The 24,121-nt window shown below is 38.6% G+C and overlaps 1 protein-coding gene and 1 long non-coding RNA gene across 3 annotated transcripts; one reads left to right on the plus strand and one right to left on the minus strand.

Moving 5' to 3' along the window:
* Window positions 1–257: 257 nt before the first annotated feature.
* Window positions 258–22,700, minus strand: PRKAA1 (protein kinase AMP-activated catalytic subunit alpha 1). Its single transcript, XM_005488825.4, has 9 exons — window positions 22,567–22,700; window positions 16,838–16,979; window positions 14,919–15,012; window positions 13,025–13,169; window positions 11,300–11,387; window positions 10,194–10,418; window positions 6,659–7,145; window positions 6,156–6,282; window positions 258–3,413 (listed from the first exon to the last, which is right to left on the minus strand). Exons 1-9 carry the CDS (start codon window positions 22,697–22,699, stop codon window positions 3,169–3,171), a joined length of 1,686 nt encoding a protein of 561 aa, XP_005488882.1. The 5' UTR covers window position 22,700; the 3' UTR covers window positions 258–3,168.
* A 17-nt stretch (window positions 22,701–22,717) lies between these two features.
* LOC141727221 (uncharacterized) lies at window positions 22,718–23,671 on the plus strand. 2 transcript variants are annotated; one of them, XR_012578271.1, is made up of 2 exons: window positions 22,718–23,092; window positions 23,182–23,671. It is a non-coding gene; the product is annotated as an uncharacterized LOC141727221 (long non-coding RNA). The 2 variants fall into 2 exon arrangements; XR_012578272.1 differs by having other exon boundaries at window positions 22,718–23,009.
* Window positions 23,672–24,121: the final 450 nt, after the last annotated feature.

Here is a 24,121-nt window from a genome sequence, read left to right on the forward strand (position 1 = left end):
AACGCGATCAGGGTTTGTTCCATCTCGAATTCCTTTTCTGCCGCAAGAGTTCACAAGATCGAGGGGGAAAGGGTCAGTCGGATCAGGCGAGCACAGCTGGTGCACCGGCCTGGCCAGCTGGGAAATCTGCTGACATTTTTGTCACGCTGCTGCTTTTTCTATAATTGTAATAGCCGTTGCTTTTAAAACGAGCGTAACAGTTCTTGTCCACTTACGTATAACACTAGAAAACAGCAAACACACAGTTTCAAACAAGATGGTTCAGTATTTTATGTTTACTTCGTTTTTAGTTTTGAAAGGTTAAAAAGTTATACAGTTAGAAACAAGCATTTTTGCCATTCAGCTTTGTCAAAAGAAATTAACAGGAAGTAGGCACATCTTTGTTAAAGAACAGGACTTCGTATCTTACAATGGTAATCAACTGGTAAAACAAAATTTAGCTCGAAGTTTGTATTAAACACTCACATCAAGACAAACATGAAAGGATTTTTTTTTTCTTCATATTGCACCACCAAGATGAACTTTTATCCATTACCTATTGATTTATATTGCACATGGACAGCCCAGATTCATCCATGTTACTGAAAAAATTACAATACAAAGACAAGGTAACTCATTGTACTCCATCAGGAGTAAGCTTGGGAATACGGAGTAACACACTTTACCAGTTTGTGTATCTGCATAAGCTGCTTTACAACTCTGGCAGCTCTCTCAGTGAAGTTTCATTTCACAGCCTGTTGGCAGCTTCTAGGGCAATCCTAAAGGTCTGCAAGATCAGTAGGAACATGTGAAGAAAGCAATTTCAACAGCAAGATCTACAAAGCATAAGAAAATGACACAACAGGCAACTGGGTTCAATTGGGTTGTTAGTGCCCCTTTCTACTCTTCCCCTTCCCTATAAAAATCTCAATTCAATCAGAAAACCTTTGGCCATCAAAATTGATCTACCATAAAAATGCACTTTTATTTACAACTACATATATTGTACACTTCTGCCAGAAACTTGCTTTAACTTCCTGATACCAAAACTAAGGACAAACCAGGGTTGTCTTAAAGCACAAGAGGGCTGAAAAGGTATATAAAATTAAGAACTATTTTGCATCTTTACACCTTGCATGTGTTGTCAGCATTAGAAGGAGCAGATAACATTTATAAATAGTTCAATACATGCAAGTGATCCCAAAACCAATTCCAGATGAGGAATTGCTACAATTTAAAAACCTGTGCGTTTGTATGTTTATACAAGTGCAGTACTTAATTCCAAAATAAAGGGTAACAAAAATGAACACACTAATTTATTCAGTACATCAGTACCAATTCATACCAGACAAAAGACAGGACTTCTTTGTAGGATTTGCAACTGGTCCCTCACATTGGCATCCTAAAATTTTGGGGCTCAACTTCTGATACTAACTTCCACTTTGGAAAATCTTCCAAAGACTTAAAGTACAGTGATACAGCCAATGTCCCTACAGGGACCATCTGTGACACGTGAGGATAAAAAAATGAAGTTGTAAACTTGTACCCACCTCTGAGACAGACCTCACTATCACCCAGTTCAAAATACAACAGTTCAGGGGCTTCAAAACAGCATTATGTTTCTTCATATTCTGTGCATGCAAATTTCTGAGCTGCAGCCAGCTGGCCAGAATTTAACTGTTCCTACATCCGTAGCTAGCAGTTTCCCATGGATAAAATCTCTGCCATTGGCAAGAATTTCCACCCATGTGAAGAGTCCAGGTTTCACTGCTCAGTAATGCCTGGAAGTTCCAGCCTCTTCCTGGGGGAGCAACCTTTGAAACTATGTAGGTCATGAATATTATTTTGAAGAAAGCATTAAGTCTTGAATGCAAACCTAAGTATTTTATGATTGCTTATGTCTAAGTGTCAGATGAAAATGGAACCATGGCTAATTATATCCAATTTAAAGAGACTAAAGATATTCATGCAAGTACTACCTGTGATTTTAACATACAAAGTTCAGGTTTTTTCCTGAACTGCTGCAAAAACCATAAATGCAGAATGACTTTTATTATGGATAATTGCAATCTATAATTAAAAACTCTAGCACTCAAGTTGTCATGATAAGTTTTCAATGTTCAACTGAAAAGTTAGACTGTTTGATTCAGTTAAATAGCTAAGTTTCCTACAGAGGCTGCCTGGGAAATATTAAAACTGTGTATGTGGTTTTCACTTCATACTGAATACTATATAATATAATATAAGTTAAGGTGATAACCAGCTGTATCAAAGTATAAACACATATGTTAAAACCCTGTAAATTTCAGATTCTGGAATAGCATGAAACAGCCCTCAGGCTCTGCTCTTAACTCCAGGGACATGTTTCTAAGGAAAAGGATTCTTGGTCTGCAGTTACAGAGGGGAGCTGCTCTGCTGCTACCACACTAAGATAATGTGTACAGACAAGGAGGAGCTCCCTGACCGGTTCTCCACAAAGCAACATTTTGGTTTAGCCCATGGGATGCCACATTTTCTCAGCATTAAGTTTCCTGCCACTGTTCTGGACTCAATCATTCTACTCATTCTACTGTCCACACTTTTCACCCTCAATTACAGAGCACCTACACATTTCCAACTGGCCAGATTTGCATGCATTTAATAACACTTTTTGTTAGAAGTAGTACATTGTAACACATCATCGCATTCTTTATTATTTTTGTCAAATAAGGGGGAAGAAACAGTTTTAATACATTAACATCTGTCAGGAGATGCTGATACTTCTGTATCAGTCACAACTGTAGAGGGTGACCAACAAATCATACTAAGATCACTGAACTAGGACGTGTATGTTAACTTACAGTGCATCAGATATATGTATAACTAGATAAAAAAACAAGGAGGTCCATCTAGCTTAAATGTTATAGGCAGCCTATTTTGCACTCCAGGTAAAATGTTACAAACACTACCCAAAGGGCATCTTATTTCCTGTACCTGTGTTATGCTATTGGACAGCAGGCAATCAGAATTCACTCCAGCTTCAAAATAATACATGTTAACTGCCCATAATAAGTTTTATCCCCATGCAAGTTGCATTCTGTGGCTAGCTTTTTCAGCGCCTTAGTTAATTTCACTTGATTATAATTGGAAGCATCTGACTATGATTTAGGCATGCTTATTGCTCTAAAAGAAATAAGCCCATCTTCAAAATTACTGTGCAAGTATTTTAATAAGATTTGCACACATCTCAAAAAACTCAATTGTATGACTCCCTGGTCTTGGAGTTACGTCAGCTGTAGAAGAGTCAAGCGAAGAGTTGACTGATGAGGTAAGGGATGTATCCGCAGATTTTCCTTGAGCATCAGCATCTGAATCTTTTTGACAAGATTTATAGTTGCTCACAGAACCTGATCTCTGTGGAGTTGCAGTCCCAGACTTCGCTTCAGCAATTTCATCTGGAAACAAGGGAAGAGAAGAGAAAAATTTGGTTAAAAAAAAAATTCAGTTCTAGGAAGAGCAAATATCGTCCCTTCTCACAATTCAAAATCTTGTCTTTTAAAATCTTGATTAATAACTGAACAGCTTTTGCAAATAGCATTTGATACAAAATAAAAGCTTGTATACATAGTAGCACAATAGCAAATGTTCTTATGCTAATTCTTTCTGTGCTCTGAACTGTACTTCAGAACTATTTACACCCACTTTAGACTAGAACTAGATACTAATTGTATTTTTCATGAACTGATTTCAGCAGCCAACTGTTCAATTTAGGTTACTCAAAACAAAACCAGGTCAGCATCATAAGATTAAGTTCAATAGCAGTTTGTAGATGTTTTTTCTACAATCTACTTTATTTTTATTCTATTTTTGTTCTCTTTTGGGTATTTATATATTATTATTTGTATTTTATGATAATTCATTACAACATTACACTTGTTAGCATCTGCACTCATTTATTCTTCTCTTTTGAAAGTTTTTTACCATAGAATGTATATTTAGGCTGCAGCAACTGATCTCTACCTTCAGTATGAAGAGAAAATAGTTTCATTTTAATAGTAGTGTTCTGATGAAGCATCTCTATTCTTATTTTAAATACTGAACATTAACCTGGCTCTAAGCTGGCTCCTGAAAATTATTTCAGGAGAAATTGGTGAAAAGGCAATACCTCTTGTTTACACAAAGCTACTTAAATTTACAAATTGTTAAAAGAACAAAGAACCATTAACTATGGCAGAGAGAAGGAATGTCAGATCGGTTTAACTACTGGAAGGGATACAACCCAAGGGCACAGATTTGTTCTATTTCCTCAAAAGTGGAAACCAGAATTGTAGCAGGCTGCCCTCCCAGAGCTGCACGGCTCTAAGCAGTCAAAAAAAAAAAAATTCCTTTTTTCCATGCAATGTTTTCCTAGGCATGTCATCTACACCAGTGGCTATAGGTAACTATCATTTAGTCTATTATGCCCATAAACAAGTGTTCAGTCTCTTTTAGCTCCTATGCTCACTTCATCTAACCAGGCTTTGTATACTGTGTTACTGTCACTCCATAAAATATATTTTTGTACAGGTTAAACTATATGCTTTCAAGATTTTAGTTCCTTCGAGCACAAAATTCCTACCTCAAATTTTACCTATTAGTAGAACTGGTGGGTTAACTTTGCCTTGCAGCTGATATCTCAGAGCAAAAGGGAAGAAAATTGGAAGGGCAAAAGTGAGAAAACTCACAGGTAGAAATCAAGAGTTTTAAGTAAGGTGTTGGGGGGGAAAGTGATGCAAAGGCAACCTCTCACTATCTCCAAGCAGGCTGATGCCCAGCCAGTCTCACTGTTACCTTCCCCAAAAGCCCTTTCTTTGCTAGGCATAACATAATATGGCATTGAACATCCATTCATTCAATGTTGTAGTGTGCTGTTAAGTTCCTTGTGTTATTCCCCCAATTTATGTATTGTTCTCCCCTATTATGTGTAAAATGGTTTTGTTCCCCCAGTTTTTCCTGCTACTGCCACCCTGTCAGCTAAGTTGCTCTATTCATAGTTGCCGATATGTAATTGCTCCTCCCCTAGTTTCCCTTATAAGTGAAAGCTGTCTCCTCCCTAGGCCCAGTCAATCACTCCCTTCTCCTCCCAAGTTTCGAGAACCTTCTCCTCTCTGGAAGTAGTAGTTAGCTGGAAACCCAGGACACCTTCCTTACCTTTTGATTATTAGTCTCCATAGAGTGTCAGTTCTGTGAAGTTCATCCCATCACCTTTCCCGACTGGTTCCGCCTGTACCCACCCCCCTCCTTTATAATCCTGTTTCACCCCCTATTGAAAAAAACTTTTTCCCAGTTAGTTTTCCTGCGTTTGCATCCTGCTACACCTTCAATAAACCAATGTTTAACCCCCAGAAAATAGTCAGCTCCATTCCTCCCCAATACCAGCAGTGTAAGCCAGTCCGCAGCCAGCGCAGCCCGAAGCCATCAGACACCGAAGAGTGCTAGCCAAGAATTGCAGAAAGGCGTCGGCCTTTCACCCTCAGCTAGTCAGACTCTAAACTTTGGGCCACGTACGCCCCCCTCTGCAAGAGTTCAATATGGCTCAGCTCTGCAGAGCTGTTGCTCCCCTCCCAACACAGTAGTGTGGAAAAAGAAAGGCTGGATACTATGCCAGTGCTGCTGAGCAACACTCAGCAGCAGTGTGTTTTCAGTACTGTTTTAGTCACAGATCCAAAACAGCACCATGTAGGCTGCTAGGAAGAAAATTAACGCCATCTCAGTCAGACCCAGTACAATGAGGTACAGTCCAAGTGAAATTTAAATGCCTAGATGTCACACTTATCTTCATGGAAAACACTGTTCACATGCTTACTTCAGATCTAAATTAATATTTAAATTTGGGGTAAGGCTCCAAAGGCAGCCTAAGTTGCTTCTCCTCCAACAATACTGTCCCCTTTTGCACTACTGGTTTTAGTTCTGATGCAGACAAAAAGTAGAGCTCCTCAGGAGCTGACATTGCAAAAAAGCAAATGAGATGCAGCAGCTAAGCACATATCACAGGGACACTAGTCCTTGAAGGAATAAGGAAACACTAATACATGTTAGATTGATTTAAAATTAAAAAAGGGCAACACTTACTTCACTTCTAAATAAGTAAATGATGACATTTGCAAGTAGAATGATTTCACCTACAACTCAATTAACTTAAGTAACTCTTCACATACCATCAATACTACGGAAGTCCAGTAAGTACGTTCTGCTGTCCACCTGGTACAGCTGCAGACTCATTTTGGAATATGCACTTGTTACTGGATTCTTCCTCCGAACACGCAGATAGTATGGATTTACAACCTAGTATGGAAGAGATTTGAGTCAGTTAACCAGAACTGCTTGAAAATCACTGCATACTGTTTTTGTCCTTTCAATTCACTAGTGTTTATCAAGTGATTTCAGACTTCATCACCTGTTGGACTTGGGGGTTATTGGGATTTTTTTTAGCCAAGAGAAATATATTCCTGCATCCACAAGAGAAAATTTTAGCTTTTTTTTCCCTGTCAGCATGTACATTCTCCCCCCAACACCCTTCTGGCACAGCAAACATCGACAGCACAGGCACATGAGATTAATGCCAGAATATGAGAACAGTTTCAGATGTCTGGGAGATGTAACTACACAGCTCAAACAAAAATGCATTGTTGTTTGCTGTAAAGGTCATTTATTTTGTTACCTTCCATTCATAATCCAGTTGTTTAATTGCTCTACAAACTTCAGCCATGATATCATTTGGTCGACTCTGACTCCGTATCCCCAGGTGCCATTTAGCCCGCCTTACACCCTGGTGCTTTGACTTCTGTGGATTCAGCTCATCAAGGGTGTGGCGAGGGCGTGGTGCTTCAGCTACTAAAAATGGCACTCGTTCAGGGTGAGGGCGAGACAGGTGGTGATCATCCAGAAAAGAATCTGGTGGACTTGTGGCCAAGTAGAAGTCTTTGGCCTCGTTCATTATTCTTCTGTTATCTATAATGAGGTGATAAGCAACAGCCAGAGGATCCTGATGATTTCTGCTGTACAGACAACTTAGCACTTCCTCTTCCGTGCACTCAAACTTCTCACACACTTCTTTTAAGGCTTCATCATCAATCATGGTAGAGCTATATGATGGATCTTCAGGAAACAAGTATTTTGGAAGATCCTGCTTAAACCATTCATGTTCCCTAGATTTAAAAATAAAAAACATCTGAGTATACATAAGTAAAGAAAACATGTTTAACAGGAAATTCCTTTAAAATATAAAATTAATTTTAGTCTATGCTGGAAGAAAGAATAATGGTTGCCAATCTAAGACCCTTGTAGCACAGACAATGAAATAAGCACTGCCTGCACAAGATTTTACTAGACATTTTGCAGGAAACTGAGAAAAATGTTTTTGTTATCTCACAAATTGCTTAGTGATAGGAATCAGGTGGTTACTTTCTCATTTATAATTTCAGTACCTTCCTCCTCCTGTTCTTGTGACTGTTTTGCTGCACAAAGAGCTGATCCTTCTGATTCCCTCTCCTGTTCCCTTCTAGAAGCTTCTTCATTCCTGACCAAACAAGATTACTTTTTCTTTGGGTGTTTACTTTTAGTTATAGGAGCAAGTGATATAGTTGAAAGCTGGGTTTCTGTCCTAGCCAAAGTGTCTGTTGGTATGTTTTCAGACTCAAAAATCCCATCTTGTCCTTGAGGGTGCTGGTTAGTATTGAGCAGTGTTCAACAGGAGCAGGCCATGTCCCAGCACAGTGTTAATTAGCCGGGCCTGTTTGCAACAGCATCATTCTTTCAAACGTTCTATCACTTCGTGACAAAATGCCATTTCTATCATGTCCTACCTGCACATTTTCTCCCACGTGCCTTACCACACATAACCACACTGCTATGAGGCCTGGGAGATGTTCCAAATTAACTTGTCAATCTTCCAAAAAAAGTCTAAATTATGCTCCTAAGAAATACCAGTACAAATATTTTGACTGCCCAAGGTTTTCAAGATACTGAAATTATGGCAATGAGGGAGAAAACATCACAGAAGAATGTAGCGAAGAATGTAGCGAAGGTGCCATTCTGTATTTGCTGCACAAAAAAAAAAATCTTGGACAAAGATATGTAATTGTTAATTGTCTCCCTAAGATGGTACTCAAAGGACAGTCACAGCTTCAGTAGAGAGCCCAAATACCAGATGAAGCTCAAGGCCAATGTTCTAATTAAAAAAAAAAAAAAAAACACAGAAAACAAAACAAAACCACCTCCCCAAAAAGTCACAAAGCACTACATAGCACAGCAAATTGCAAAAAGTCTCCTAAATCTTCAACACGTACAGCAAAAAATGGAACATGGAAGAGATCCTATAAATCAATATTGAGAACAGAGAAATCAATAGTCTTACAAAGAACCATTATACAGACAGAATTTATAATTATTTTATCTAATATGCTCTGTTCAAATCTGTTTTTAACTCAACACCTTCAAGCCCCATACTAGGTATCAAACAGGATGGTTACAACTGGCTTAACCCCAGCCAGCAACTAAGCACCACACAGCCACTTGCTTGGTCCTCTCCAGTGACATGAGGGGCAGAACCAGAAGAGTAGAAGTGCAAATAATTTGAGGGTTGAGATAAAAACCAGTTTCATCATTAGAATTAAAAAAAAAAATTCTAAGCAGAAAAAAAAATCCAAAAACACAAGAGAGGTGAAAAGGAAACCCAAGAAAGACAAGTAATGCAGATAAAAACAACTGCTCATCACAAAATGTCTGATGACCAGCAGACCAGCCCCATCAGCCTTCCTCTTATTTTCACTGCAGACTATGACCCTATATGGTTTGGAAAATGCCTGTGCTCAGCTGGGGTCAGCTGCTCCAGCAGTGTCCCCTCACAATTCCTTGTGCACCCCCTGGCTGCTCTGTTAGGACCATGTAAGAAGCAGAAAAGCCTTTGTCTCTGTGCAGGCCCTGCTCTGCAGTAACTACAACATCCATCTGTTACCAAGACTAAATTCAAAACACAGTTACTGTGAAAAATTCAATTCTATTCCAGCCCAAACCAGCACAGTGAACTAAACTCCACTCAGTGTGATCCTGAGAGCACTGTGCCTCAGCATGAACGTGCTGAGCAAAATATAGTTTAATCAGAAAAACAGTTCATTTGGAAGCAGAAGAATATTTTTCCCATATCACAACAGCCATAGACTCAGCCATAGCTGGGATGACTGAACCCAGAGGAATACTGTTACTGTTCACGGCACTAGGCCTTTCCCCTTGCATGAACATACATACAACCCCTAGAAGAATTAAGGTATTCAAACAAACTCAGTTTGTCCTTTAAACTGTGAGGTGACATGTCATATGGGTAATAGGACAGAGCTGTTCCAGATTCAAATTCCAGCCATGCTCTGTAACCAACATTTTTCAACATCTGTTTCACACCACTCCTTTACCACAAACTATTTATTTAACACAACTGAGGTTGCTCATTTCCTAACTTCCAACCCTAAAAGGAGCAGCTTTTTCACTATGGTAGTATAGCAACACTCTTTCCTTAGAGCTTCTTGCGAAGAAAATTAAGCTGCTGCATAAAGTACATTTGTCCCAGCTACCTTTTTTTAATTTGATCCAGCGCACATTTGTCAACACAATCAGCTGCTCCAGAATTATCTCTTGGAATCTGGAGCCCATGATGCCTCTAACTACAAACATTAACTTATCAGTATTTGGTGAAGTATTTACCATTCATACACAAATTAATGCCAGTGCTTTGAACCTAGAAATTGTTGCCTTACATGTGGCATATTCACAGTTTTAACAAATAACTTTTCAGACCCTGAAGAAATATGAATAAAACCAGTAGTTATCAGATTAAAGAGACATTTACAGTAGAGAGCACTAGTTCCTAACAGCAAAGACAATCTTCTTCCCCTAGAGAAGTCTATATACCATAATTTTTGCAAACCATTATGCAAGTAAACACCTTTGCTATGGCAGTCTTAAACCTAAAGTATCTCAGAATTTCCATATATAGTATAAATAATTTGTTTTACTATGATCTCCAATAGATACTTAATTGTCTAATGCAGATCAGCACTATCAGAGCTAAAACCAAGCCATCACAACCTGAATTTTTCATCTCAGTCTAGAAAATATGGACAAGCTCTATGAATAACTTCTTTGTTCTGCATATTTGTGCTACTGTAATTCCAGCATGCTGCGATCAGACATCAGCGTTTTACCTAATGTCTCTGATTGTTGCTCTTTTCATTGGATCCACTTGCAGCATATGCTTCAAAAGACTAATTACAGATGGATTCAGGTACTGAGGGGTATAGAAGATACCATCACATATCTTCTTAAAAAGGGTTGGCACATGATCATCATCAAATGGAAGTGTTCCGCATAACAAAGCATAGAGAATAACCCCACTGCTCCAAATATCTACTTCTGGACCTGCATATAACCTGTGAAAAAAAATAATTATTATTACTGATTTGTGTTTAATACATTTAGATATGTTTTCTGTCATTTTTCCATTGTCTCACAGTAATTAAAAGCATGTGAACTCATGACAACCGATTTTGCAAGCACTATATCATTTTAGTTCTATTCTGTAGCTCCCTTGAACCTCAGTACTCTTCCCTTTCTAATAAGAGAGCCCAAGTAAAGTTTTCCTGTTTAATGCATAACAATAATCCATAATGCAATTCTGCACAATGGCAAATTGAAAGAAACATGCATCTACTACTAAGAAAGCCCATGTTATATATTGCTATCAATGTTATAGAGGAATCTGTGCAAAGTCAGTTATCCCCCAAATCGTGGCTGAAAAGTTTAAGACAAGTCCACATAGTGAACATGACACATATTCTGTGCCCCTGCCAGAGTAGAAGAGACATCTGGCCTCCAGTCAACAAGAGGCAATGTTAGAGTACATAGCTGAAAGCAGATTTGACAATTATGGTTTACAAAAAGGGAAGTTACCTCCAAAATTAGTATCTACTCTGCAGCATGCATTTCACTGATACTCAACTTCACAGCAGACTCTGCCTGAAACTCTGCACCTCAGCTTCCAAGATCTGAGCTCTACATGAGATTTTTACAGCAATTCAGGCAGAGCGTACACAACGCATTTGGGCCATTAGACATCTCACCTCTACCTTACAGGAACTATTCAAAGCTAGTTCACAGAAGCTTTAAACATTTTAAAAATTATCAATACCACTATCAGCCCTCAGTTTCTCAGTATAAAGCTTGTCAACTGAACTACTTTTGTACCCTTTAAAATCAAGCAGCAATATGACTGAAGTACATGCATACGTGTATCCAATATAAAAGAAACTACCTTCCAGAAATTACTTCTGGTGCAGCATAGTTAGGGGAACCACAGCTTGTTCTTAAAAATTCTCCATCTGACATCATATTTGATAGACCTGAAAGTGTATAAGAGTAACTACTAAAAATTGAGGGAGCAAAATTATTTCACACTGCATATAGCACCTAGAACAAACCACTAGTGATTCAAATTAGAAAACTAACAGATTTATTCCAGTTAAGAAATAGCGTTGTTTGGAATTATGGAATTTTTATTTGAGCATGCCACATAATCCTCCATGTATTTTATCAGAAATCCGAGTAACATCAATCCATTACTGCCCACAGCCTAGAGATATTTGAGAACATATTTAGCCCTAGACTCGAACAGCTAAATTTGGATGACACAGGCATGACAGAGAAAAAAGTTGCTCAAAGGGAGATGAAGCAGTATAGCAAGACAGGATTTTGGTCATTAACAAGAAAGTACTAAAATTCTTATTTGCTTCTAAAATGCCAAAGTGGGAAATGCTACCAGAGAATTCCCTAAAATTCTGTTAGAGGTTACACAGAAGAAAGGAGTAAACATGAGGAGTAAACGTCACTGAGGAGTAAACATGAATTTACTACAATTTACACCCATATATTATGCACCTGGTTCCTGCATCATGGCAGTTTAGTAATTTGCTTTTCAGATACTCTGTAAGTGCCTTAGAACAAGGCCACCTGCATTCACCAGCACTCAGTATAGTCTAACAGCTGTAGAAAATTTCTCCTTGTTTCCTCAGGGAGGCTGCATGATCAGGACTACCATAAACCAAAGATCTCAAGAACAAATTACGCCCTTTTATGGGTCAGCAGGGAATGTGGAGGGGAAAGAGTACAGCTTGGCTAGCTTTCATATTCTAACAAACAAAAACTTTTATTAAGCTCTTGTTTAATACATCGTTCATGAATAAATGAGTGCTACAGTTTTGCTGACACTAAGTTACAGGAAAATGTTTTTGTAAGTTACTGTACGTCATTTCTTTACTATGTGAGCCATTTCACCCAAATAATTTCTTCACATGAGAAACCAGTATGATTCCCAGGGCCCACACAGTTGAACATCATACTTTTAAAACATAGTTTGCATACTCAGCATTACCTAACACCTTTCACAATGTCTACAGAGATCTGTCATGACACATCAGTATGGATACCTTACTACGCCTATATGTGATGAGTCAGGTGAGGTTTCCTGACTCAGATGGTTCCAAGGCCCAGCTTCAAGGCTTCTCTGCAGCTGTGACATGAAAAGCTGGCATAAACAAATCAGGAAGACTAGTGTATTTTTCTATATCACTGTAGCTTCTTGAAGATGATGAATTGCCCCTGCACTGTTCTTCCAGGAGAACTAAGCATCTCATTTTACAGATGGTGAAACAGAAAAGGAGTGAGTTTTGAAGAAGGTCAGAAACTAAGTTCACTTAGCATTTCAGATAAAATATTGTTAGTGAAACCAAACTAATCAGTTCACAATTTCAGCCAGTCACAGAAAATACCTCAAGAGAAAGCAAGAAAGCTTGAAATGAAAACAAGTTCAATAAATGTGCAAGAACATTATTTTGCTTTACATCTATTTTCTTTATGTTCCTCTGTTGTATCCCACCACACAGATATTAAACTATACATACTTTGTTTAACATTTCCTTTTGTTATTAACAAGATCTAACACCATAAATGCAATCAGATAGAAAAATAAAGCAATACTTACCAAAGTCAGCTATCTTAGCATTCATGTGTGCATCAAGAAGCACATTTTCAGGCTTCAGATCTCTATGCACTACCATGTGCCTGTGACAGTAATCCACACCAGAAAGGATTTGCTGAAACAGACGTCTACTTTCCTTCTCATCAAGCTACAACAGACAAAGATTTTAAATAATTAAGAGGCAGTGGAAGTTAACTTGTTTTTCATTTTTACTAGCCAGCGAAAACTTTCCCATTACCTAAACTATGTATAACTATATATAACTCTAAATTATACTTATCATTTGATAATTTATATAGCTTTATAGATACTTTGTCAGAACTAGTAGCAAGCAGATTCATATCTTATACCATGTTTGTTTGCACCACAGCTGTAAATTGACTCAAACAAAACATACCCACTTACTCAGAAAGTCACTGGAAGTTCTTATTGACACTTTTGAAATTGGGTTTGGCAGATGTTACATGCTCACTAAATAGAAACATTAGCACTGAAACATTTAGCTTTGTATAACTGGAATCATCAGTTTGATATTTAAGCACAGTGCAAGACTTAAGCTGGCAAAAGCTGCTGAAATGCAAAATGCTACAGAAATTATTAACTTCAGATGCTATTTATGCTCTCAGCATCTGGTCACAAACAGCAGACTTAGGAGGGTATTTCCTACAGAGACCCACAATCCATATCAGTTTGTCCCAGCAACTCTAGTATTCTATGTATCTAGTCTGTAAAAAGGGACTTCAGATTTTTCACACAAGCTGTTCTAATAGTAGAAGACAGTAATAAGGGGACAATGGTCGCTTTCTAATAATGGGATATATAAAGAAACAATTTTCAGCTCCTCCAATTGGGTACATATTCATCTAGTTTATTCCCAGCCACTGTAAATCAACAGATTAGTAGAAAGGAACAATGCTATGACAAAGTCACACAGGAAGATTTTTAATGTGTTAACATATAACCATTTCTACTTTCAAAAAAAAAAACAAAACATAGTCATAAAATATATTTTAATTGATAGCAGCAAAATTGAAACTGAATACAAGAAAACACACCCACATTTAACAAGGTGTAACCAATACCCCTTGCTCCCAGCCCATGACAATGTGGTTAGCTTAATTAATGCCACTTAGTGAGGCAAGCAGCCATTCTGTGACCATGCAAGTCATGTGTTCATCCCCTCTGCCTCATTATCAGGTCCTGGAGGTCCTGTGAAGCAAATAAACCCATTTTCTTCTACCCCCCCCTACCAGCCTCAAGATTCCCAGGTGCCAGGCTGATTATCTGCTGCATATAATCAGGATACTGAGGACCAGCATAGTGAGGACCAGCCTTTAGTCCTCAGGCACAGAGCCATGGATGATTGTCATGGCATACGGAACTGCAACGGCAGCCAGAGTTTGATGTCTTTACCACCAGCTATGAGTCCTAAATGGGAATGAAACCTGGGACTTCTCAGTGGCCACAGACATGTCCAGCACCCTCTGCTTCCTCTGAACTTGAGTTCATCTGTAGACTTTCTAGACTTTCAAGGCTAGACTGTGACTGTTATATGAATACAGCAAAATATGCATTAAGATTGGACCAGATGTACAGAGGGTCTAGGGGAATAGACATCCCAAATTAGGTTGTGTAAAACTTCTGTACTACACTATTTATAAATTATAGTATATTCATTCTGCTCATAGAAATCTTGCGCTACTCTAATTACAAATACTGTACTACATTAATCATAATATTCTTTTGAGAAAAGAAAACTTTTTATTGTATCATTCTGATAAAGATACCCAAAAAGATGCCCAAAAATCTATCCCCTCAGTGTAGAGTGACACAGGAACATTGCAAATGCAATAACAGAACGCAAGTCCGTGATTTACAGAGCTGGAATACTTCTTACCCTTCCATTTTTACAGATATAATCAAACAGTTCTCCTCCTGAAACATATTCCATCACCATGAAAATGTCAGTGGGTGTACTGATGACCTGGTACCTGATAAGAGAAGGTATCTATTAGTCTACACACTCAGTAAAACACTAAATACATTTGGTTAAAACCGAAGTCATACAAATAATCAGATAAAAAATACACTTTAAAACAGTTACAATCAATCTACAGCTACTGGAATGACAATATTTCTCAGAAGCTTTTTACCTTCCTTTCACTATGTGACACCATCTTTGCAAAGACTAGCAAAAAATCTGTAATCCATATTAGGAATATCTGTCCTTGCTCTTTCAGAGGGACAAGTGATTTCTTTAAGACTATAAGACTGTGTAAGACAGTGCTGCCTCATCAACAGCTTGATGCAGTGAAAAGGGACTTCAAAAGGACTTTGCCAGTATTGCAAAAATACACACTTTTCAGCATTAACATGCAAAAAAATTTATTTGCCATAAATGAAAAAGTGTACTTCGAGACTGGGAAAAAATTCCTCTCAATAATTATGAATATTAAGAGTACTGATCTCTGGTTGTTATATTTTTATCATTCTACTTCATTCTAAAAACACAACTTTGAAGCTTTGAAATAACAAGTTTAAGGATAAAATAAAAATTTAAGAAATTTTTATTTTTTCTAATATCCTTACCTAAAAATTATTTCATATACTCTCTTTACAGCATTCCACATGCAAAAGAAAAAATTTTCCCAGTGATTCCTTGAGAAAGAAACGGTCATCTCAAATCTGCTAAACTGTCTTCAGTTTATATGTAGGAATGTGTAACAAGCACACATTCCTCTTTCACCTTGGTATGTCACGGTGCACTGACACTCCCTATTCTGTTCTGGCTATGGGTATGCCCTTTGGACCCATTCACAGATTAACTGAAAGCACTATCAATTCTGCTGACAAATCAGCTCAACAGCCTTCTGAAAACTAGCTCACTGACGAAGTGGGTGAGTTGACCTTACACAGTGTAATTTAGCTTCAGTGTAACAGCTGTTGCTCAATTAAAGGGAGTGCAGAAATGTGGCATCTGCCAGCGACAGTGGGGTAGACAAAATTCTACCAACAAAACAACCACCCACATCATGACTAAGACAGCAGAAGTCACCCACACTCTGAAAGTGCAGAATATTTCAAGAGGAAATTAGAGTCAAAGAAAATCAATGTTACTTATAATTTATTACCACAGACAAGACATGAGGGGTCTACTCTAGGACACAGTTTTACTCTGAAATCCACTGATGAACTACTGATCAACTAACAGATGTAATCAGGCATATTTTAAATACTACATTTAGACAAAGGGTAGCCACTACACTAAAGATTTCTGAAATAGCAATCATATTTATTAAACTTTACATCCTTAATTCAGAAAAATCTTGCAGAGCATCACCTACACTGAAAAAACATATCAATGACCAGCACATCACTAAAAACACTTTGAAAAGACACATACTTGCTATAGAAATGACCTTTACACTTTTGCTCTTAGTAACTCATTTCCCAAGCAGGGGGAAAGCAATCAAACATAAACAGAAAAAAAGAACTGAAGTAGCCACTAAATTCAGAGATGACTGCTACCAGAAATACCTGTCATGCCATTACCTTTCATACACCTGTCCAAAGAATGTCTAAGCAAAGATCTAATGGAAATTCTCCAGCCTGCAGTAAAACCCAGCTTTGTAAAAACACATTACAGAGGGCACAGTTGATACTTTGAAGCTGGTTACTTTTCTGACAAGATAAGAATCCTTATAATAATAAGTAATACTACTGTTTGTAGTATTGCCCTTCAAATGTGTTTCAGAGCAGTGACAGCAAAAAGAGATTACTGTCTAAGTAAGCTTGATTACAGTAAGCAAAACTTACAGCTTAATTATATGAGGATGCCTGAAGAGTTTGAGGTTCTGGATCTCCCTGCGGATTTTGCCTACAACATCAAGGCTGCGAATCTTCTGTCGATTCAGGATCTTCACAGCAACCTTGTGCCCAGTAAGTTCATGTTTTCCAACTGCAAGAAATAAGGAAGTATTTAGTCAAGGCTTTCAATTGCTCAGCTAAGACATTGTTTCTCCTTTTTGAATGTAGCCAAGTTAAGACACTAGCATTCCACCTATCCCCATTATATCTTTGGGAAGGTTGCAAAGCAGATGATATGGAATTTCTTCAGCCCTACTCCAATTTCTTCCACAATTCTATCATTAGAAGATGTATACATGTAAGAAATTCCTTAATCCTAACCAGCAAGAGTCTTGCAGCATAACATTTTTTTGCAATATTGGTTTAAAAAAAAAAAAAAAAAAGGCAAAGCATATCCCCAAACCCTGCCATCCTTGCTAATTAGAGAGCATTTCCACTCACTGTGTAAGTCACTCCAAGCTTTTGGCTTGCTTGGCAACCCACTCAAACATGTTTTCCTGTACCTCCTCTACTTCATCTGCAAGGATCACTCCTATCACTCCCTCAAGAAGCCTGCTTCAGCAATTGCTCTAAATTACCAGTGTAAGTACCTGATCAGTTTACTTATAAAAATCTATCTGTCCTTGGAGCAGTCTGACAGCTCCACATTCTGTGCAGTTAACACCAGAGCTTTATTCTATTTAAATAAGTAGTAAATGTGACGAGAAATGCACAAAAAATAGAACAGAAACAAGGAAAAACAATGGAAAAGATGCAACTAATGCATTCCTAGAAGTGGAAAAGAAACTAAGGATGGTTTCATTGTTCTTTAAACAGAGAAACTAAAGAGTCTAAACTATTTCACAGTTAGTTACCTCTCTTAAAGTCCTTAACTTTGCAAGTGCTAATGGGAGTAGACACAGCAAAATCCATGAGAATATTTTTCTTAAACCCAAAACACGATCACAGATGGAACACCAAGAAGCTAAGTATCTCTTTTACTAGAATGCTTCCCTGTCTGCATGGCTGCCACACACAGTGATTATAACATCACCATTTATTTGCCACTCTGACTTCTACCTTCCAAAGATAAGCCAGATTCTCCAGATACACACATGGCTCATCCTTGTCCACATGAATAAACATTTGTAACAGAACTTGCTGAACACAATACTCACTCATTTGGGTGCCTACCCTCACTTGGGAGTTTAAATAAGCCCCGGGCTTCAAGATTTATTTTTATATATCCATGAGAAGCTGTGATTAAACAGCAGTGATGCACAAAAATCTTTCTGTGTTCAACAGATAATTTGGATAGAATAAACAAACACCCATTGATCTGTAAGTCTCATTCCAGCACAATATACCTTCCTGCTGCCTTCTGCCTCTATATCAAGCTAAAAACCAATGCAAGTGAGAAGTTCTTAGCAGAGGCAGAAGATAATGACAAGCATCTGCATGCTTTTTCTTACAAGACAGCCACCTATAAAATTAAGCAGTCTGAATTCCTGTAGGGAACTAAACAGTGGATTACCCAAGACCCAGAATCATCACAATGCTGCACTGAGATACATTTAGCACATGGAAAAACAAAAGAGCTCTGATTAGGATGAAAAGACATCCCCTAAATTCAGAAGGGCCACAGTAAACAAAGCGCTGGCCAGGCATGTTTGCACTACTGAGGAATGCAGGACAAAGCTGGAATCCATAGCAAGTTCTGGAGAGACCACAAAGCAGTGGCAGGTGAATGCCTAGAAATGTATGAGAATTATTTGCTTTGAACCAGACTTGCAATCAAACCAGTTACATTCCCTTTATTTTCTTCAAATGTGATTGCAGTTTAAAGGTATTAAACAAATTATATCACCTACGTTCAAACACTCAGGAGTAAAGAATCATCATAAAAAATGATAAAAATTAGAAAAGCAACTACTCTAATTGTAAAGTCTTTGCCCATCTATAATGGGAACTGATGTACACCAAGATTATTTGAAAAAAAAAAAACCCCAAAAAACAAACAAAGCAAACAAACAAACAAATCACCAAAAAAACCTCCTACAACTTTAATCAGTAAGTTAAAATGTAACATTGGTTTTTGTTAGTACGAAACAACTTCATAGAAACCAAGCAAAAACCTTTTGGTCAAACACATGAATCTGCATCTTCTTTTGCTGTACAAAGTACATTTAAGATGGTGTGTATTACAGTAAGTAGCATACATATTTGACCAAGTCTACAGCTTAGGATATAAATACACAGTTCTGATATGCACTGGGTTATAAAATCTCCTTTTTAAGCTGCTTTGCTTCATTTCTGATTTGTCAGTCTACCTTAGACTGGAATTCCATTAGCACTCAGAAAAACATTAGAAAGTAATTCATTAGCTACAATCTATGCTCAATATGCAAGGCAAATAAGAAAGGAGCATTTCAAAACAATTTTCTTCAAAGTAATTAAACAGTAACATTTGCAATTGACTAAAACCAATTCTAGCTGTCACAGCCTTCAAAGCTGCGAGCCTCAAGCCTTAATTTTATTCACTGACTGGGGGAAAACAAGATTTTCTGCTTCTTCAACTCCACCAGCTCTGAATAAATTATTGTAATGTAAACATACTGTGGTTCGGTGCCAGTGCAGAAAGATCCCAAAAAGCCTATTCTCTTGCTTAAGACATTTCAAATTCAATCTCTATTTTCTTCAGAAACGTTTGGCTTATTTAAATTCAATTTGAAATTATAACAAAACTAGCCTTTTAAGATACATGTAGCTTCTCCTGGATACAGTTCAAGGTATCTGTTACCAGTAAAACAGCAGATACCAACTGGTAACAGACTGCGGACACTTTTGAATTCAACATTAGGATAGAAGTGAAAGCGTCACCCCAGATGATAACATCATGTAGAAACATAAGCAGACAGTGTTACCTTCCTGAAATCTACTTTGCATTACCACTTGATGGAAATTTTACCTATAAAAGGGAATGCACCCTAATCCTCAACTAGCTATCAGTCTTTCAAAATAATCTCTGGGGAAAAAAAAATTAACAGATCTAGTATATGCCTATATTTCTTTTTTTTCTGACAATACTAATTGCCTTCAAACTTCACTATGGCTTTGCATAGCATCAAGATTTTCACGACAGTGACAGAGTCTCAAAGCAGCAATGACTTATTATTAATTGTATAAGCACAGGAGGAAGGATATCTTGTTCAACAGTTCTTCAAATGAAAAAAAACTTATTTTGAGGCCATGCAGACAAATACAACATACTTATGAAATACAGGTATCAGTCATTAAGTTTTTAGAGAAAAAAAGTAATCTGAAGGCTATGTTGTATTTCATGAAACTATTTGCCGCAGGCCAAAAAGCCAATCCAAAGCTCAGATAGAAGCAGTTTTAAAGAGTATGATCTATATAAATATTTTCACTAACATGAGAAAAAATCCTAGAAAGCAATAGTTTGTGCTGTGCAAAGCCATCTTGCTGCACAACATTAGATACCATACTGACTTGCACTGTTTATTTCCAGGTGTGTCATTGCTGCCTTGACCCAGACCGCTTGGTTTGCAGTCTATACAGAACAGTGGTGATACTCTAGATATAGAGAGCTAGAATGACTTGTGTATTTAGAGCCTTAAGTAACATCCCTTACAGCCTCAGTAAGGACCACTGGGAGCCCTAGTACCCTTCCTTTTATCAAAGATAACTTTAAAAAAAAGTATCTGGAAATAAGTTTGCATCTAGTTTCAGCAGAAAACACTGGCAGTGCTAAAAAATTTGATGAAAATAGGAATAGATGAATTTACACTGAATCCTAGTGAAGTCTGAACATGAATGTGTCTCATACAATTGGTTTATATTCAGTATTCTGCCACCTCAGCTTTGCACTTTAGGGGCATTTTAGCTTTGTCTAGATGATGGCTAGGAACAGCATTTCTGCAACTGCCCATCTGCGGCACAGTCAGGTAAACTAACTCATTCAGAGTGGCACAGCCAGGTGAAAATGATAAAGTGGACAGAATCACACCAGTGACAGCTACCAGCAGCATGAATTCATCTGAAAGCGACAGCAGGAGACCTTTCACAATTGCCAAATAAAACACTGATCTTCCAGTTCGATTTTTTCAGGCTGCCACCACTGTTAGAATAAAACGTTCACTTAGCCATTTGCCTGACCCCAGAAATTACATGAATTCAAGGTATATCCTAATTGAATTTTAAGAAGTGAATGTTTTTCACCTTATGTCAATTGATTAAACCATATCACCAGAGAAGGAAATTATGAAAACGGAAAAACAATTGCAGATCCGGTATTAAATGATGAAAATGTGAGGTCAAGAGGAAAATCAGTGCATCATAGATAAAATGTTCTTTATTAAGCACAGCTGAAGCAAGACAACAGTACGTCATATGGAGACAAGAAAAGCAGCACTGCAACAGTGCTCTCCTAAACTGAGGGTCATACTAGAACATTGATGGTATGTCAATCCTAGTCTTCTGCAGTGTGCTGGATAAAAAAAAACACGGAACAGACACAGCTTTGACCCCTCCCCTCAAGCAGGCAGTCCTTCCATGAGGAAACAGAACCTAATGCTCCTCTGCTGCATTACTTTTTTTTCCCTCTACTCATGGAAGTACTAATTTCAGTACAGAAAAATTAATGGTACCCCAGCTGCCAGATGGGGCTGGGGGGATTTGTCTCTGCTCCCAAATGGCTGGGGCTGTCTCTTTTATAAGCTTCTCTTGAAAAAGAGACTCAAAGGGCTGTGCTTTTCAAGTATTTTTTCCTGCCTTCCTAGAGCAAAAATATTATCGTATTTGCTATACATTATTAATTTTTTTCAGGACATGTCAATAGCTAAAAGAGCTTGTGCAGAGCACATACAATGGATTATCTACACTGAAGAAAAAAAGCTGAGCTTTTAATGCACCTATTAAGTTAACAAAAAAAAAAAAACCCTCTAAAAAAACCCAAGCCCCCCCCCAAAAAAAATCCCAAAAACCCCAAAAAATGCACAACTCTTATGACGAATACAGCCTAAGCCTAGCTCTACTCATTTGAGAAAGGATGTTTTTGGATTTGCTTGTCCCAGTATTTGAAGTTCTCACGAACAACGTGGCAGGAACAGTCCTGCCATCTGCGGTGCATGGCACTATGGGGAAATTTAAATTCTACCTTATTTCTACTAGCCTTCAAACAAGCCGTATAGCATCCATAGCCCTACAGTGGAAAATGTTTAAATATGAGCTGAAAAAAACAAACTTTGCAAACCACTGGTCAAGCAGATTAAACATTAATTTCTTCCGTATCTGCACATCAGCTGTGTTACCAACTAATCCAACTATCCCAGACCCATCTTTTTAAACTTATTTCTCTGTAGAGAGAGAAAGCTTGCCTTCCTTACAAGGGCATCGAGAGTTCGTACTGGAGCATCAAAATGCAATATACGAAGCTCCGAGGATTTAGACTCACTGCGTTCGCTACATGCCCGGTGTTGTTCTGAACAGAGGCAGCCCTTGGCTCCCAGCGGTTGTTTCCGCAAGCACAGACGAGGAAGCTGTTTCTGCCCCAGCCGCTGCCTCCTCCCGCAGCGGGACCCGCCAGTCCCACCCCGGCGGCTCAGCCCGCGCAAGCCCCGCTCCGAGCGGCGCTCCCGGCCGCGCTGACGGGCCGCCAACGGCCCCGCGGCCTCGCTCACCCTTGACTTTGCCGAAGGTGCCGACACCCAGCGTGTCGCCCAAGATATAGTGCCCGATCTTCACCCGCCCGTGCTCGTGCTTCTGTTTATCCGCCACCGCCGCCATCTTGAGGCAAGGGCCGAGCCTGCGCATAGCCCCCGCGCGCGCCTGAACAGAGCGCTGGCGGGGAGGAGCAACCACAGAGCGCCAGCCCGCACCCGAACCCGGAAGCGAACGGCGCACCGCCCGCCCGTCCTGCCCCAGGACGAACCATTGAGGCTCTCGGGGGAGGCCGGGCCGGCCCACCGGCCCTGCCAGGGGGAGAGCGGGCCCTGCCCGGCTGCGGAGCGCGGACATGGCGGCGCGTACGGGGCTGCTGGTCAGGAGTGGTGGCCTTGCAGCGAGGCCGCTCGCATAAAAACGGACCTCCTAAATCTTCATTTGCAATAACCTTGTGTGAAAAGTACATATTATATGGCTCTGCGCAGATATTTACTATATGTATAATGTTGTATTGATTAGTACTGCTGTATTAACATTTTAATGGTATGATAAATGTAGTTTTGTAGTTAAAATGTAACTTTTGTAGTTAAAATAGAAACTATGTATGTGTTTTTTTTTTTTTTTTTTTAAAGAAAGGAATGAGGTGTTCGCACCAGATAGCAGCCACAGGACACGTAAATCTTTCAGAGAAAGATAATTTATTGCTCCATTATCAGAGAAACGAACTTCTTCCCCCCTCGCTCAGCTCTGAAGACGCCGTCAGGATTAAGAGGAAGAAGTTGACGATGACGAGACAGAATCCTTTGTTTGAATGGAATTTATGCATCATGTATGAGGTGTATGAATATGCAATAGGCTATTGCTTTTAAGAGTTAATCCTCTGTTAACGAGTGTCCTTTTTTGGGCTTATTTTGCCCAGAAAGAGGTACCCGTATAGTTCATAACTCTTTGTTTTTTATTGTCTCGTATTGTCCTAATCTCAATTGTTCAAATGTTTATTACTCTAAATATATTATTATTTTTATAACCATTTTATTACTTTTAAACTTTTAAAATTTTAAAAACAAGTGATTGATGTTTTTCACCGATTTATTTGTAAATTAAATCTGTTTGTTCTCCTCAGTTCCTCTTCCCACAACCAGATCTTATTATAGGAATACAAAGTAGGAGTCTCAACTCCACCTACCTTGACCATATATCTTGCCTTCTGGCTTGCCTTGCCAACCACTCATGCTGCTCATTCACTTTTCATTTAAACCACTAATTTGCCTTCCATTCGGTGCATTGGGTATTTTCTCTACACCAAAGACCATACTTCTTTTTTTGTTCACTATAAATGGATTAATTTTTTTATTCACATTCCAACTCTGCATTGAAAGAAACACATAAACCTGGAGAAGTGACTATTGGATGGGTATTTCCAAACAGATCATCAATTGAAGAGGAAGGTTATGGGCAACTCCCATGCCTTTACTTCCTTTCCCCAGTACTCCAGACTAAGACTAACTCCAGACTAACTGAATGATTAAATTTAAAACGGTCTCTCTTGCCTACCCTACACACGGCCCCTGA

This window comes from Zonotrichia albicollis, chromosome Z (genome assembly GCF_047830755.1).
Source record: "Zonotrichia albicollis isolate bZonAlb1 chromosome Z, bZonAlb1.hap1, whole genome shotgun sequence".
Classification (NCBI taxonomy): Eukaryota; Metazoa; Chordata; class Aves; order Passeriformes; family Passerellidae; genus Zonotrichia; species Zonotrichia albicollis.